The sequence below is a fragment of the Mauremys mutica genome, chromosome 2, assembly GCF_020497125.1.
Source record: "Mauremys mutica isolate MM-2020 ecotype Southern chromosome 2, ASM2049712v1, whole genome shotgun sequence".
Lineage (NCBI taxonomy): Eukaryota > Metazoa > Chordata > Testudines > Geoemydidae > Mauremys > Mauremys mutica.
In genome coordinates, this window is record NC_059073.1 from 66,558,088 (window position 1) to 66,576,465 (window position 18,378).

An 18,378-nucleotide genomic window follows, 5' to 3' on the forward strand; every position below is an offset into this window, starting at 1 on the left:
AGAACAAATACCTGCCCAGATAAGTACCCATATTGGGTGTCCAAAAAGCAATAATAAAGGATGTTCTTTTCTATTACAGAACCTGGGAAGAAGGGAAGGTTCTTATATTTGATGACTCTTTCGAGCATGAAGTGTGGCAGGATGCTGACAGTTATCGGCTGATATTCATTGTGGATGTGTGGCACCCTGAGTTAACACCCCAACAGAGACGCACCCTTCCTGCCATTTAAGAGGTCATTTCTGATGTAAGAAACAGATGAGGTTTAATCTGTTGGAGTCTGCAAATATAAATACGCCACATTAATTTGGCTGGTCGTGTGGAAAATGTCAGCCTTCTAGGGGCTAGAAGATGTGAAAAAATTGTTCCACAATTACTATGGACTTACCTACAAATGTTCCATTCTCTTTCATACTGAAATGGCACTGATCTGATAGATTTGCTTGTAGGCTGCAAGGAAAATAATACTCTTGTCAGCCAAAGAGCTATAAGGCCAAATTTTCAAAATCAGGAATGTGCAAATGTTTGTGACATGTCTGTATTATGTGTACCAGTACTACAGACCTACATATGCACGGAGCTAGTTAGTCACCTTATTGGCCAGGTTAATGCACAAATATCTGATTTGTACGTGCACTGCTACCTGGTAATGACATGTATACATTAGATGTGTATAAACATTAGCACACAACTAGTTTTGAAATTCTTCCATGCAGTTTCTAATCATAAATGTTTTAAGTATGAAACAATATGCATATAGTATCAACTGTAGATAATGTGAATGAATGGTTTTATTTTGTATTTTTCTACATGGGTAATTGTATTTTTCTATCATAGCTATACATTGATCGTTTCCTTTTGTGAACCACTAATTTTTTAAAAAATATGTATAATAAGTGCACCTCCAGCTTTTAGCAGAGGGAGAAGCTTTACATGAACAGATCTTACTTTTGCTAAGTGTGGTCTTTTCTTGCCATCTGGAAATGCAAATAGTAACTTGTATTATTTAACTGCCAGTTAATAGAGTTTAAATACTGATATCCAATCAGTTTTGTTTTCCTAGAATGAAAGAATCCTTTAAGTCTCCTTCAGCTATAAGGATCTCTTCAATTTTAGGACTTCATCCTGGGAAGTACTGGGACATCCATTGATTTAAGTGGGAGTTGCAGGTGCTCAATAACTTTAGGATTTTGTAGTTAATTGCTTTGTTCCCTGTCATTTCAAGGCCCCTTGTGTCATGCCATCTTCTGTCCAAGAAGAGTTGGACACAGCTCCTTCTAGGGGCTGCTTCTAGATTGACCTAAGTGGTCATTCCTCAGAATAATAACCTAAATAGAAGAGAAACAGAATTCTCTGAGCTGGGAGCAGAGGACCAAATTCTGATTTGGAATTCTGATCCTTGCCTGGAAGCACTGACTTCCTGCTAGAATGCGGAGCCAGATAAGAACAGCTTTGAATCTAGTTTTCAATGTATTAACTTCCATGTCAGAAATTAGAGTGCTTAGATTTTGTTAGTTATACCTCCAGAGAACGGGCCTCTTCCAATCTTAGGCTTGGGAAAAATTCATATTGCAGTAAACTGTCAAATGTATTGTGTTACTAAGGTGCCTTATATCATGGTATCTAAGCACCATGCGCACATACTCCATATGCCATAATCAGACTGTCTGAGATTGTTTACTTCATTAAAGTGGCAATGTTGAAAAAACAGCCTTAACTTTGTATTCCTATAAACTAAGAGCCACTCAGATTTTGGATTTATTAAATAGTTAGATCATATAGTGCCATATAACACATTGCATGATGGTTTGTGCCGTGAGATGCTGTAACTATTTTTTGGAGTTGTGCAATTTTATTTCCTTTTGGATAAGCAAAATTTGATGATCATGCACGGAACAAGACTTCAGTCTCAGCCAGTCATGATCCAGAAAAGCTTGGATGTGCTTTCTAAACCAGAGACAACTATATACCCACCACAATAAGAAATTCACAACTCTCAGGTTAATTATCAGGAGATCCTAAAATAATTATATTCATTTCACAATTTAAGACATGTAAAAATGCTTATTGGGAGGATTTGGTAGAACCGATGTATGAAAACTATTTATAAATGAGGTGCTCAGTATAACTGGGCTCACTGGGAGGCAGCCTCTCCAGCCAATTGTTTAGTTGCATGGCATATTTTGTAATACTGTAAAATGATTAAAAAAGATAAATGATAAAATAATTTTTAAAGAATGAATCAAGACGTGTTTGGCTTTGAACCAAAATTGTTTCCTTTTAGAGTTCACCTTAAACTACATTGCAATTTCCATTGCTTGGATTTAACACCCAGCCTCTAGAGATATAACAGATATTATTTAGTTTTTAATTTGTGAAAACTTGTGTCGTGCTTTTCTTGTAGCTCTGATTGTTCTGGTATTGTTTAGTAGCATTTCTTTTCTCTTCCTCTGAAGGTAGTTGCTTTATCATTTGGGATTTTGATCAGCAAATACATTAAAGCACTCAGCACTAAACATGGACCTATAAACGTATTCATGCTCATTAAATAGTGTGGGATGCTATATTGTGCATTAAAAACTGAAGTACCTTGAGTGTGGCAATGTGGCTTCATTATTAGTAGCTTCTCCACCACTGAAATTGCTTCTGTTGTGCTTTGGTGGCAAGGAGTCAAGAAGGCTATTTTTTCTTGGATGTAGTTATTGGAATAGCATATGGAGGAACCTCTAAAATTGTACAGCCTATACGTGACACATCATTTTAAGCTTTTTAGGTTGCAAACTGATGTTCCCCCCCTAAGAGAGAACCTTTCTACATTGGAAATGCTAATGGAAGAAACAAATGAAAATGCTTTTTAAAGTGACAAATATCTTCAGTAAAACATTTTGTCCTTCATATTCATTCAACAAAGGGAAGCAATTTGACAGAGAAGGACTGTACAATCTAATGTTTGTATCATACCAGTAAGGTCAGTGAAAAATTAAATGTCTTTTTCCTGTTCTTTTTCTTGTTCATGTACCTATGCACAGAATTTAAATGAGAACCACCATCTTATATTCATGCCCTGATATTTTGAGATATATATTACAGGCCAACACAGATGTTTATTCATGTCACCATTGTATGTTTTAGTCATAACAGCTTAATGGGCTTTCTAATCGTTTATAGAGACTGATGCTCATGGACTTAGGAATTCAATGGCTTTCAAAACACTTCAGCTACACAACTCTGACTTAAATAAACTCAGGCTACTAAAATGTATTGCAGAATTCCCCAGCTAAGTTTTTCTTAGTCTTCTTTCTCTCTACCTCATGACTTACAAAATGTTAGATCACTGTTCTCGTGAGAGTATAATTTCAGTGGCAATACAGGTAAGTGTGTTAACTAGAAAGGCTGTAAAACAAGGCCTCTCTCTCACTACAGTACAGTCTCCATTGAAGCCAGTGGAGCAATGCTGTGTTACACTGCCTGCCAATGTGCCTAGTGTATTCTACCATGGATTTTAATGGGGGTGAGGGATCCCTAAGATGTATGACTTCAATCTTGAAACATGCTGAGTGCTCATCTGTGGTTCAGGGCATTCCTGCAAAGTGCTTAGGGCCCTCAACACTTGTTGACTTCAGCATCACCTTACAGAGCTCTTAGTGCCTTGCAGATCAAGCCCTATATCTACCCCATACTGCTGAGAAATAAAAACCAACATAAATTATACTCTTTCTGCAATTATTCTACATGTAACATTAGCAGCTGTATTAATCCCTAGTTGTGTATAATAGTATCTGACAGACCCCTTCTGGCCACGTATAAGTGTGATACTCTGTCAGTTAGAGGTAACACATTTTATTTTCATTCATTAGGGATGACTATGCCCAGTTGAACTATGTCATCGCTTCAGTGTACCACTCACAAGTTATGTGGCCCTACCCGAGGCATATTTAAAAGAGTATTATGCTGTCCACTGTCAACTCATGTTGTGTATCTGGCTTACAATTACCTTATTTGACATATGGGCACCGACCACTTGTTCTAATAAATGCCATGTAGCACAACTGAATGGATGGTAAAAAGTGCACGCAAAAGAATTGTACAGCGGTTTGAAGAAATAAAGTCACAGCAGATGCAATTTCTTAAGTGGATTTTTTATTATTATTTTTATCTATTTCCATTTCAATGTAGGGATGAGATTCATTTTGCAAAGAGAGAGAGAACAAACTGATCTTTGGCATTTCAGTTCTACATTTCTGTTCTTCCACATTTCCTTCCAGTCGACGCACTGTGTGATAGAATTCATTCTAAGGTTTCCCTTTCTGATTCAACCACAGCCACCATCTGCAATCAGCAGATCCTTCTGGCTACCCCTTTAGCTGATTGCAGGAGGAAGCTTTCATTTGCAGAGCTTTCATTTGCTGTAGTGACCTAAATGAAACAATCTGGATTGAACCATTAATCACCAGTGAATTTTTTCTGACTCCCCCTCCCCTCCCCAATGCACACACAGGGCTAACAGGCTGTAGAGTTGCCTGTGGAAAAACACATTGGTAAAATTAAATAATTGCATTTCAAATTGTGTGTGGCTGCTGCCCACATAGCTCATTACATTTAGCTGACAGTTTTATAAAGGCTTCATAAATAAAGAATAATCTTTGCAGGGTACAGAAATAAGTGAACCCTGCAAGCAGCCAGGAGGATATCACATACTGTAATGTTGAATGACATTATGCTGGTGATGTTTTGGGTTTTATTTTGTTTTTTTAAAAAACCTTGGTAGGGATTGAAGGGTATTGGCGATGCTGTTATCTCAGGTCTGCAAGCTACATTAAACCTAATAATTAGACTGCACAGGTTAACTTCAAGATACTGTACTTTAAAATGCACTTAATCTAAACTTTGTTTTAGGAAATTAAAGCGCATCCCTGCATAATGACTCAGAAAAACTTCCATCTGTGCATCATTTGTATGTGTACAAAGGAGCTCATCCTTCGCTTTTCAGTCATTTTAACATTGCAAATCTAAAAAGGAAAAAAGAAAATAATTTTTTTTTCAACTAGACTCCTTACTTTATCTTAGTTAGCATCTTGCACCAAAAGAAATCTCTGTCTTTGTTTAGCTTTGGCTGCACAGACAGGTGGCTGGTGACAATCATTAGTTGGTCTGGACAAATGGAGGACCTGTTTTCGAGCGCACAGAGAGAGAGAGAATGTTTAAAGCGTGTTGTGTGCTTCGCAGGTTTCTGGTGCTGTTGAAATTTGGCAATGCGTTTGTGTGTGTTGGTGATGCAGAACTCAGTCTAGAGCCAGTAGAAGTTGGGTGTTCTCGCTCTCACCCAGTTCCTCGTGTTTCAGCGTGCCAGGTTCCACCACAGACTGAGACCTGAAAGCAAAACACACACACACTAAGAAAGAGTAAGGCAGAAATACTAATATTTTCAACCTGCCTTAGCTTCTTCAGGATCTTGTGACCTTTACTTTTTCTACGGTGCTTAATTGAAATGCATAAAAGTATTGGTTTTACTATATATAGTCTATATAAAATCATTGGAAAACATATATTTAACAGGAATACCACTTGTTTATTACATGTCCAATTTAACTATCTGACACTTACGCATCATCATTCATGTTCTTTACTGTAAAGTAAAGGCCTGACCCTGAGAGGTTTAAAACAAATAAAAAGGAAGTATTTCTTCACACAATTGCACAGTCAACCTGTGGAACTCCTTGCCAGAGGATGTTGTGAAGGCCAAGACTGTATCAGGGTTCAAAAAAGAACTAGATAAATTCATGGAGAAATCCATCAATGGCTATTAGCCAAGATGGGTAGGGATGGTGTCCCTAGCCTCTTTTTGCCAGAAGCTAGGAATGGGCCACAGGGAATGGATCACTTGATGATTACCTGTTCTGTTCATTCCCTCTAGGGCACCTGGCATTGGCCACTGTCAGAAGACAGGATACTGGGCTAGGTGAACCTTTAGTCTGACCCAGTATGGCAGTTCTTGTGAGGTGCTGAAATGAAGACAATGGGATTTGTAGGGGGCTCACTTTCTGGACAAGGCCATAAGGGTCTGATCCTGCAAACACTTTAATGGGACTACTCAGATATGTAAAATTACTCATGTGTGCCCTGTGGTTGCAGGACTGATGCCTAATTTATTCTTGGACATACCTTGAGGTTGGCAAGAAAGAATTAACCCTGATTTACAAATATGGGAAATTGAGGCACAGAGCTTCTGTGACGAGCCCAAGGCCACAGATGGGTCAGACCCAGGATGAGAAGAGAGGAGTCCCTGGTTCCCAGTCCTGTGCTCAGATCTGTAGATCACAACCCTCTCTACCTGAAACAACTTGGCTTGCATAAACTCACTTTAAACAGCAGACCATTTTAAAGCCATCTCTCCATCCTCAAGCTGGTAGTTTGTCATTCAGTGCTAAGCTTTGTGGTGTGCCTATGAGCAGTTAGAGAGGAGTGAATGAGTGAGTATTAAGGGGAGTTTAATTTGATAGTGGCAAGATTACATGCAAAAATTAAAACTGAATGTGTTAAATTAACAGGAAAAAATAAAACACATTCATTTTACTGGAGCTACTTGCCTTTACCTTTGCCCATGCTCACAATTTAAGAAGGGAAGGGCCAGTGTATTTTGTAGAATAGATATGCTGCATAGTGCCAGTAATGTTTCTTGTTATTGGCACTATGTCTCCATACCTCAGTCATCTGTGTTTTGGGGCAGGAATTTACTTGTTGTTTGTTGGGGCAAAATCACTTGGTTTTAATATTTAAGAATAAACCAAAGGGGAAATCATTTCAAGTTTTAAAATTAAAAAAAGATAGAAATAAAATCATAAACCACATGATAATCAGTATGGTTTTAAAGAACAGTCTTTCCTTGATACAGTTATCCCGGATTACTGCCACTTCCTTACCTACAGTACATGTCTCTAATTCCTAGTCCTTAATATTACGATAACCTCTGTTTGACCACTATCTGACTCACTGCTCACTGATACTACTGGACAATTGATAAGAACCATTACTTGAATACATCCTGCGGTACTGAGAACAGAGGACAAATCTTGGTGAGGACTGATTGGTAAATTAGTAGAGTCTTCAAGTTTCTAAACCTTTTTCTTAAACCCTAGACTTTTAAATAGCTTTTTTTAATAGCTATTTTTTCAACTTAAAAAATCTCCAAGCAGCATCATTCTAGATTTTCTAGATCATAAGAACTAGATACTTAATATTAAGTCTTTGTATCAAATGTTTCAGTGAAAATACATTTCCCCAAATATATCCACTGCATGGAGAATTCATGCATTTTAAAACACAAAGATTACTGAATCCATTATGTTTGAGTTCACACAAAAATAGAGATTGGACCCAGCTCTAGTACATAAAAACACATTACACAAATGTGAAAATGATGCAACAAATAAGAACATAGTCTCTTTTTCTCTGTGTTTATGCATATACATGCATGCACACTACAGTAATATATCAAGAAACTGAAACCAAGAGGAAAAACAGCATTCATAGTCTCTGTCTTTTCCTCTGCAAAGCCTGGTTTATGCCCCTAGTGGTTGCAATTTAAAAAAATCAACATTTGCAAACATACCACAGATAGTTCCTCTTCTACGTATAATGGAAAAAAATATCATGATTGCCAAATGCTGCCTTTCAGTGGCCACCTCTGGACATCTCTGTTCAAGTTTTATCATCACTCCTCACTTGAGTGCCTTTGCTCTGAAAGGCTGCAGGTCTCACCACCTCTGTTGTATCCTTCCCAGGTTCCTCCTCTCACCTTTTTTCATGTGGGCCCATACACCTGGAACTCCCTTCTGGACCGGGTATGCTGTGCTTCATCTCCTGCCTTCCAATCTCCCTCTGTTAAACATGTTTCTCCCCTGAAGCCTGTCAACTCGTTTAATTCACCATTCAAGCACCTGAGCATCCAGGGCACCTGGGTTTTGTTTCTCTGCTTAGATGGCAGAGAAACAATGTGTCACTCACCACTGTTCATATTCGACACATAATTAACCTCCTGTGGCCTAGTGATGTGGAGAGGAAGAGACATAAAAGCAAGGTCCTATGCAATGTAACAAACCATTCAAATCCTACTCCCTCACCCCTTTCTGCTCTGTGCAGCTAATCCTAGTGCTCTCAGCATGGCAGGTAATCATTTCCTTGTTTCATGAGCGCAGCCCTTCCCTATGAATATAGTGTAAGTGAGAAGCCCCCTCCGGTGATTAACTCGATGTCGCAGAGAATGTGCGCTCTCCCTCACAGAAGCAAAGGCACTTGGAATGTACAGTGCTCATTCTAGCCATAGAGGGTGACATTCACATGCACACAAAGCCTGGGTAAATGAGCTACACGCAGGAGAGCTACAATGGGGTGGGAGGCAGTGAATCCCCCAATCCACTGACAGGGCACTGAGCAGCCCTGCCACCGCTAGTACTAGCACAGCTCAGGGGCTGGAATAGGAGCCACGACTCCTACATGTGCACGTGTAATCCTGCCCCCACTGGCTAGTCCTTCCCTGCTTCCCCAAGCCACCTTCAGTCTGAGTTAAAATAGCCTGAATGTGTATTGAAAGATCCCTCGACATAACATACTTGTCCACTAGATGCATCACAGTGCACGTGGTCAACCACATTCAAGGCCACTGCATAAACCATGTCCAATGCCCAGCGCATTAAAATAATACAAACAGGGATCCAACCTCAACATTATCTGTGGCCCGGCTCTGTGACAGCAATAATCCGTTTTTTCTCCCCTTTGTCTTCATAAGAAGCGGCTTAGCCCCCCTCCACTAACATAAATAATTCAGCCCTTTCTCCTGAGCTGTCTTTCTAATACTTAAATCCAGCTTAACCCAAGGGGCCGAGTACTGATTTAAACAATCAGCACAGCTTGCCTGATCTCGACGGCAACTCTAAGCAGTCACAACAAAGAACCAGCCGCGCCGTTCGGATTTTCACTTTCTAAACACGGATATTTTTGTTTGCTGGGAAATGAAAGTTTAGGTGTTTTGGCTGGATGTTGTTGTTGGGTTTTGCTTTTGTTTGTTTTGGTTGGTTGGTTTATGGAAGGAGTCAGGAAGAAAAACAATGAAACAGCTGTTGATTATATTAATTCCCAGTGGGATTCAAAAGGAATTTTTCATGTACATGGGCTCCGGTAGTTACTAAAATGTAGCTCCTCAGAAATGAATGTTGTTCATTTACCCCAGTGAGTATGTGGCTCATAATGTCCTAGCTTTCACAGTGGGCAGCAATAGGGTGGCCATATTTCCCAATGGGAAAACAGGACACCATGTGGGGCTAGCCCGAGCGCCTTCCCCCCCACTGCAAGGCTGGCCCTAGCCACTTGTCCGAATCCCCATACACACAAATGGGTCTGGGCCAAGCCACTCGCCCGACCTCTGCCTGCGCCCCCAGCCCACGAGGCTGTTCACCAGAGCCCTGCCTGCCTCCCGCAAGGGGCTGGGATCACCATTCACTCCCCGCACATTCCTCAGCACCCCAAGAGCCAAGGGGACAAATGCCCACTTTTGCCATAAAGTCGGGATAGCCGAGACAGGGCTGTCATGGCCAAAACAAGACCTATGGTCACCATAGGCAGGGTGCTCCTATTGATGTGATGATGTGAATTGGTGGAAGGTTCGCAACATAAATGTATTAGTGTTTTAAAATACAACTTGAAATATTATATTCTGTAATTACTTTACCTAATTTTAGAAAGAGGCTGTGGTCTATTACAGACTGCCTGTTTACAAGGCACTTCTGCCTGGCATAGATTAGAACATTGTCTAGCTGCAAAAACCAGTTAAATAAGCAAAATACTAATGTTATAACAGTAAAACTCACTTTCTTGGTTCCTGTTTCTGGGCCTACGTCATGTCATGTCTGTCTTTCTCTCTCTCTCTCAGAAATACAGAAATAGAGGAAGGTGTATTAACACTTTCTTCACAGAAATTCTGTCAATCACTCATCAAAATCGATCAATGAAATCAGACCATATAGGCTGCCTGATCGTGTATATAACTTGTAGCCCCACCATTTAAATACTAGTTTAAGCCATTTTGATTTTAACTGTTAAGTGGCCAATACAAAATTTTGCACTTATGGTAGATGAGTTTACCTTGACTTATACCATCATCACTGATAAAAACTCAGAGACTGTTTTCCTACCGGTGTCGTGCATAAACATGATGTAACACTTAGTAAATGAAAGGCACAAATAAATGGATGTTCATAATTCCAAAATGTCTTTATTTGGTTGCCTTTAAGTGATTATCTAGTGCCAAATTCAGAAGCGATGGGTAAGGTGGTATCAGTTAATTTAGATTCCACTAGACCTGCTCACACCTGTTCTGTGTTCATGTCTAACTTACATGCCAAGAAGCCAGAAGATGCAAGTTATAGTAGAATGGGGAATACTTTAGCTTGCACCTTCTAGACTCTCAGTGTGTAAGGCAGACCTGTTGTAGACTCCTTTACGCATGAGTAAAGCAGGCATAATTAGGTCTAAGGGGGTATAATTAAATGTACATTTCTGAAGGGTCCCAGTTCACCCATGATGTAACTCCAGTGCTTGTGCATTTACTTGGCTCTGAAGGTCATTTTCACCATGCGTGAATGGGCTATTCTATTCCAACAATGGTGTATCACAGGGATCAGCAACCTATGGCACGCGGCCCACAAGGGTAAGCACACTGGTGGGCCGGGCTGGTTTGTTTACCTGCCGCGTCTGCAGGTTCAGCCAATCGTGGCTCCCACTGGCTGCGGTTTGCCACTCCAGGCCAATGGGGGCGGCAGGAAGCGGCGGCCAGCACATCCTTCGGCCTGCACCACTTCCCGCAGGCCCCATTGGCCTGGAGCAGCAAACTGCGGTCAGTGGGAGCCACGATCGGCCGAACCTGCAGATGTGGCAGGTAAACAAACCAGCCTGGCGGGACGCATGCTAAAGGTTGCCAATCCCTGGTGTATCATAATAGGAAGCTAGACTTAGGGCCAGATCCTCAGATGGGTTGAATTCAATGGAACTGCACCAATTTACACCACCTGAGGATCTTCCCGTTCACTTTATTGATTTCCATGGTGTAATAGCATGGTCTAGGCTGATTATTATACCGGGGTCAAATCACAGATGATGTAAAATAACGTGAATATTTTATAAGGCACAGTATCGACTGACTTCTGAGTGTGAGGATACACAATGGAGCTAAGTGATATACAGTAAAAGCAGTTTTATCTTGCATGTTGGTGGAATGGGGTGCCGGTAAGTGAAAAATGCCGGATAACTAAGAGGGAGGGAAGAGGTGTGGGGCTGGCAGAGGGTTGGGACACAGGCTCTGGGAGGGAATTTGGGTGCAGGAGGGGGCTCAGGCAGCAGGTTGGGTATTAGAGGGGGTGCAGGGTGCCAGGTCCAGGGGGCACTCACCTCGGGCAGCTGCCCGCAAGCGGTGACCTGTCCCAGCTGCTCCTAGGCAGAGGCGCAGCAGGCGGCCTTGTGCCCTGCCCTGCCCCGCCCCTCCCCAAGTGCTAGATCCGCAGCTCTCATTGGCTGGGAACTGCAGCCAATGGGAGCTGTGGGGGTGGCGCCTGCCGGTGGAGGCAGCTCACAGAGCTGCCTGCCACATCTCTGCCTAGGAGCAGCCAGGACAGGTCACCGCTTGCAGGAAGCCACCTGAGATGAACATCCCCCAGATCCAGCACCCCGAGGTCCCTCCCATGCCCTGAGCCCCCTCCTTTACCCAATTTACCTCCCAGAGCCTGCACCCTAACCCCCTGCTGGCCCCGCACCAACAGGACTATAAACCGGAATTTCAATGAAGATCTGGAAAGCTGTATAAAATGGCTTTTCTGTTGGTGAAGTGCCAGATAAAACTGCTTTTACTTTATATAAATTCAGAATAGGGTTATGACTAGCTGAAATTGAAGTGATGGCTGCAGTTGACGAATGAATAGCTCACAGGACCAGGGAATAAGCCACAACCACCGAGAAGCAGATTTAACCTATGTAATCATGTTTCCCTGCCCTTCTGTATCTCTTCTCTGTGTTCAAGAAGACAATTCAGCTAGTTCCACACTGTTGTGTGTGTTTCCTAGTGAGTTAGAGAATGGAGCATTTTGATCAACTTAATTTAAAACTGAAATTGCCGTGTATCCACTTTTTGAAAAAGAATGTTCTTCAGTGAATTTAGCTCTTGTGAATGTGGCTGGATGGACAGTCCTGGGTAAAAAAGACCTTTGTTTATCCATGGAATCTGCAGTGGAAATGCAGGTGCCCAAAAACCCTCCATTCAGTGTGTCTTAACTCTGACATGGAGGATAGTTCATCCTCCCTGCCAATTAATTCCCAGTAAGCAGGGCCAGCTCCAGGCACCAGCCAAGCAAGCTCGTGCTTGGGCGGCAGATTCTAAGGGGCGGCATTCCGGCCAATCTTAGGGCGGCACAGGAGCCAGCTGCGTGCTCCGTCTGCCCCAGCCGGGCAGTGCCAGGTCTGCAGCAAGACCAGCAGCCCACGTCCTTCCCTCCCCGCCGACCGGAGCGGTGCAGAGCCCTCCTGGCAGGCAGCGCGGCGGGAGGGGCCGAGTGGTGAGCGACCTGGCTGAAGAAAGCCCTGGCCGCCCCCCTTCTTTCTCCTCCCCCGCGCCCTCTGCCTCCCCCCTGCTAGCTGGGGCGCACGCTCCACTGCCCAGGGCACGTCTGCAGCACAGGGAGTCCCGCTAGCCGAAAGTTTGCACCCTGGCTCCGGCCGCCCCGCAGGTTTTTTTGTTTTTGTTTTTTTGCTTGGGGCGGCAAAAAAGCCAGAGCCGGCCCTGCCAGTAAGGTTCCCAAGGGTGCCAACTGTGAGGTGGGTTTGGTGGTTTTGGATCTCTGCTCACTGGGGGCAAAGGTAATAAGCCTAATTCACACTGAACACCCACTTTCAAGTCACTACATCCTGGGCTATATGTGAACCAATAATCTAAATAAGAAAGACGAATTATCCCTTTATCAGTCTTCTGGTCCATCCAGTCCTCGTCCCCACCTCACTATATTTTAGTGATTTGGTTGCTGGTTTTCTTTTAAAGCATTTGCTGCCACAGTTTACAATACCTATCACTCTAGCCTTGCAAAGCACATCTTTTGTCTCAGTGTTTTTCATACTGCAAACCACAATTGACTGACTAAGCTGCAAAATCTCTGCTGAACGCCAGCATCCCAACTCAAATGAAGGTTGTGGATGCAATATCTACCCTCCCGGCTCTAGTGTCACAGGAGAGCTGGAGGATGAAAGCTTTGCGCCCTATCCATGTTCCCAGTGAACCAAATGAAAGTTTTGCTGCCTTAACTGAATGAAGGATTCAGTCCTTCCTGTGTCAAGTGCATCCAACGAAGTGGGTATTCACCCACGAAAGCTCATGCCCCAATACGTTTGTTAGTCTATAAGGTGCCACAGAACTCTTTGCAGTCCTTCCTGTGTATTTCAGGGAAACATGAGTCACGATGGAGGAAAGGAAGCCTGAATGGTTGTTAGCCTGAGCACTTTAGTCATGTATTCGTTCCCTGCTTCCTTTGATAACCTCATTGGGATTCAAGCTGCTTCTGTGGTAATTGAACATTTTGTTCTAAACCCACAGGTGGTAGCGCCAAGTGATCCTCCACACACACATTACTTTGTGCTGGTGACTCACTCCAGTTTAATACCATCCAAACATTAGTTGGATTTAGAAAGTATGATTCATCTTCCTGATAATATTATCTGAAGTTATTGCTAGACGTGCCAAGCTAAAATGCTAGGGCTAGTCAGAGCACTAACGAGTGACTGTTTTCTCCCTAACACCCACTGATCTAAAATGGATGCTGGTTTACTTTGTATTTAGAAGTGAGGTCTGCTTGGGGGCAGGAGCTGGACATGCAAACTCTGGCTTTGTTCTCCAAGGATCACAGCTGCTTCCACTGAAGGAAAGTGGAAGACATCCTCCACCCCTGGAAGTTTTTCTTGTCTCAAGGTAAACCTGTGATGTTCACTGATTAATCACACAACAATAAAAAACCCAGTGCCCTTTGCTCCTGCCTCTATGGTAAACCTTCACTTTCTGCAGTATGATACAAAAGAAATTTCCATGGAACTTCTTTACATGATGTGATAGGAAAGAATAGTAATGCTGCTAATCCCTCATTGTCTAGGATTTTGGAGCTGTCCATGCTAAATCTCATTTATGTATTCTTTTCTAGAATAGCATTCAAAGTATTTATTCTTGTGCTACAGACTCACAGCATTTAGTATTCAATAAATAATATTCTACTTAAGATGTCTTGAAGCTTTTTCTTCATGGAGTCTATTTTCCTCATCTAAACCATCGAAAGATCAAAGACACTATGAGACTGCTTTGCAGGAGTCTGACCTGTAATCTTGTGCATGGTCTTTCAGGACCTGTCTATCATCAGCAGATTGGTAGAGAGTACACAATTTATATGATGAAAGAAGCAGGGTGGGAGGGTTTACAGGCCAGGATTCATGTGTTTGAGCCAGGTGGTTCTGTCTCCATCTACCTTAGAACCTCAGAGTTACAAACACCTTGGAAATGGAGGTTGTTCATAATTCTGAGATGTTCATAACTCTGAACAAAACGTTATGGTTGTTCTTTCAAAGGTTTACAACTGAACATTGCCTTAATGCAGCTTTGAAGCTTTACTATGCAGAAGAAAAATGCTGCTCTCCATCCCAATTGGCAGCACAAATGTTTGTTCTCACAGACCGGTTAGTTACACATTTAAATTCTATTATTTGCTCCCATAAGGGTTGGCAGGCCCATTTTAAAGGCAATTAAAAAAAATCAGGTCCTAAATCTTTCCTCATAAATCAGTGTCTCGTATATACTGGGGACAGAGGAGGATTTGTATTGTATCAGTTGAGAGTACAATTATTCATCAATCAATCCTCTTTCAGAGGACCACATAGCAACTCAGTTTTGGCTCTGGCGTTTAGTAGGAATCAGGTGACTCCTCCCTTCAGCAGTCTGCAAAGTCCTTCAGTCCCTTATGACACCTGCAAAGTCTATGGCCCTGATTCAGCAGAGCACTTAAGTCTCGGTGGAGTAAAAAGAGCCTTGTTGAATGGGGACTTTAAATTGAGAGTCAATATTTTTCGCCTACTGCAGTTATGCCCCTTCCAAACCTAGCTCCCTCCATGCTACTCAGCCACATAGAGTTAGGGGTGGGCACAACTGAATCCCAGAGTATGTAGTTTTTGTTCAATAAAACTGTTCAGTAAATCTGAAAGTGAAAGTGCTCAGGTGTATGAGGGGCTGGGAGTGGGGGTGGAGGGGAAAGGGGGCAGGTGGGCTGGAGTTTAACCCCTTAGTAGAGGGTAGCATTCACTACATGTAAAATGTTCCTGTGTAAGGCCCTGAGATTGCAAACAATTATGCATGTGTTAAATTTTATGCATGCGAGTAGTTCAATTGATTTCACCAAGTCTCTTCTCCTGTGTTCAGTTAAGCATGAGTGGCTTTGCAGGGTTGGAACCCAGGAGTATGTCTCATTCAGAGCTATATCTGAATGTACTTAAAAGCTGTTCAGTGACCTTAGACTTCTCTACTAAACTAACCTTGCTTAGGAGAGCAAATCCAAAGTGGAAAGAAGAGTGAATCCTCATGCTCACTTCTGAAGCTTTGAGTAATGCTCAAGTATGTTCTTACTATTGAAAGAGTAAATGAAAACAAGTGGGGTGATTCACTCCTTGGTGGGGATACTCCAAAGTTGGGAAAGCCAAGAAAATCCTGCTGTTTCTCCAGTAGATTAGCCTTAATTTTCAAATGACAGCATTATGTAGGGGTATATACATAACTATGTGAGAGAGCGCAGATGCCTTTACATATTGTGTGATCATTTTAATGAGAGTACGTTACATTCAGTAGCAAACTATACAACAAAGACCAGATTGCTACTCTTTTAATCCAGTTTTATACTGCTCTAACTCCACTGATCTCAGAGACAAGGTAGGGTACAAGTGAAGTAAAACTGCGGTGATTCAGCTGCCAGGAATTTAAGACGGCTGGATCACACTTCTGAAAGGCTTTATAAACCAACAAAAACCCACTTCTGTACCAATAACATGCTCATGACATGCTCACCTAGAAAGCCACCTTTTCCAGTCTTATGCCTCCCTTATTTAATCTTTCCTTCCTGCTACTAACAAGCCAATGTGCTGTGGCAAACATGACAGTCGTGCCAAGGTTGTTTTTTTTTCTCCTCAGGAGCGAGAGGCTTTAAGCCTTTCAGACAGACACATTGTAACCAATCAATTAGATCACATTGTGAAACTCTATTAATTTACCTCTCGCCTCCCATCTGCTCAGTTCCCCCTAATTCTCTTCCCATTTCATGAACACTTCAGGGCTGTTCATCTTCCTGTTATTTATTCCATTTGTAGAAAATAATAAGCAGGGGAAATGTTTCTGTTAGACTCTCAGCCATTAATTTTCTTATTGGCAAAGCGTGAGGGACATTTTTTTCTCCCAATATGCTATGTAACCTGTCAGGGGTGGGAGAGAAAATGGGAGTTGCACTATACACAGGGCTGGCTCCAGGCACCCTGTGTATAGTGCAGGTGCTTGGGGCGGCAACTCGAGAGTGGGGCGGCACTTTCAGGGATTCGGCGGCAATTCGGTGGAGGGTCTCTCACTCCTGCTCGGAGCAAAGGACCTCCCGCTGAATTGCCGCAGATCACGATCGCGGCTTTTTTTTTTTTGGGCTGCTTGGGGTGGCAAAACCCCTGGAGCCAGCCCTGACTATACAGCATGTCTCCAAAACTAAACCTCTCCAGTGGAGAGAACAGCTATTTCCCCCATTTCAGAGGACAATGGGAGTACATAAATGATTGGTGCAGGACATAGACGTGTACATTATGGGTGATAAAAGATGGCGACTTTATTAATACAAATGCACTACAATGATTGCCTGTGGACAGCAAGATCTTGAAAGGTAAGTGGAGAAAATGCCATCTTCTTTCCTTGCAACCCTCACGCATGCGTGCACACACCCTCCATTGGCTAAGGACCCCATAAGTCCTCACCTCAGATCCCAGATGAAGTTTTCCCTGTTCTGTGGTATGCAGATCGGAAACATCAAGATGGCCCTGGATTTTGTGCAGATAATATACTACTAATCACCCCTACTACAAAGACTTCCTTTGAGCAAGTCACTTCATCTTTCTGTACCTCAGTTTCCTATTGGTAACTAGGGTTGACAGTACTTTCTTTCTCTCACCCGTTGCTTTGTCTATTTGGACTGTAAGCTCCTTGGGGCAAAGACTGCCTCTTACTCTGTGAATGTACAGCTCCAGTGGGCTCCTGATGCCTCTAAATTCTATTTTGATACATATAATTATTTTGCATGTACATGGCATCTTATAGCCATAGATCTAAAGTGCTTCACAAAGATGGGTGAGCATATTATAGATAGAGGGATAATGGAAGCAAAGGAGTTAAGTGATCAAGACATACAGTGAGAAAGTGGCAGAACCAAAAATAAAACCCAGGCCTCCCAGCTTATCACTCAGTCCACTAGATAACAGCTGCAAGTCCCTACCTTTCCCTAATGGTGGACTTGGTTCCTAGCCAGTGGGATGGTGCTCACGTAATCATCAGCCAGTTAACAGTTTGTTTTCTCAGTATTCAATGTGTGAGCCCAGGCCTTATTTACTGCACTACACTCATTTGCTGATCTGAAGACAGAATTATCAGTTTCCTCATATTCATGTCCCCAGATCTGAAGAAGAGCTCTGGGTAGCTCGAAAGCTTGTCTCTCTCCCCAACAAAAGATAGTCCAATACAAGATATTACCTCACCCTCCTCGTCTCTCCACAAACATTCATGAATTTATCTTCACAACAACCCTTGGGGGGGAGGGGAAATTATCTCCATTTTACAGATGGGGAACTGAGACACAGCCAGAGATGAGGTCAAAGGTATCCACTAATTTTGGGGACCAATTTGAGACACTGAGGACCTGGTTTTTCAGAGTACTTAGAATATAGCACTGCATATATCCAAAGCACAGCTCCCACAAAGTTCAGTTTGCAGCACTGTGAGTGCTCACCACTTCTGAAAATCAGGCCCCAGGGTCTCAAGTCAGGCACCCAGAAAATTAGGACCACACAATTATTGACCACCTGTGAAAAGTTTGAGTTAAGTGGGTTGCTTCACATCACATAGGAACTCTGGCAGAGGCAGGGATAGAATTCAGTTCCCCATGGCACCATTCAAGAGCCTTAACCATAAGACTGTCCTTTCTCTCCCTGCAATTCCCTGTCTCATTCACCACACACCTTCCAACTTCTGCAACAAATGAGTCTGGGGTCCTGCACACAACAGTTTCCTTCACTACACC

At 42.6% G+C, this 18,378-nt stretch overlaps 2 protein-coding genes across 4 annotated transcripts in view; one reads left to right on the forward strand and one right to left on the reverse strand.

The window, feature by feature from the left end:
• The window catches only part of LOC123365314 (aspartyl/asparaginyl beta-hydroxylase-like), a 127,743-nt gene extending 125,151 nt beyond the window's left edge, over window positions 1–2,592 (forward strand). Inside the window, exon 26 of the mRNA XM_045008047.1 lies at window positions 80–2,592. Coding sequence (XP_044863982.1) covers window positions 80–230 — 151 coding nt within the window. The 3' untranslated portion in view covers window positions 231–2,592. The remainder of the gene's footprint in view (window positions 1–79) is intronic.
• A 1,525-nt stretch (window positions 2,593–4,117) lies between these two features.
• CLVS1 (clavesin 1) overlaps window positions 4,118–18,378 on the reverse strand; it is a 277,818-nt gene continuing 263,557 nt past the window's right edge. For 2 of the 3 annotated variants that reach the window (XM_045008049.1, XM_045008048.1), the window contains exon 6: window positions 4,118–5,368. In XM_045008049.1, coding sequence (XP_044863984.1) covers window positions 5,281–5,368 — 88 coding nt within the window. In that variant the 3' untranslated portion in view covers window positions 4,118–5,280. The remainder of the gene's footprint in view (window positions 5,369–18,378) is intronic. The other variant, XR_006577528.1, reaches the window with a different exon arrangement.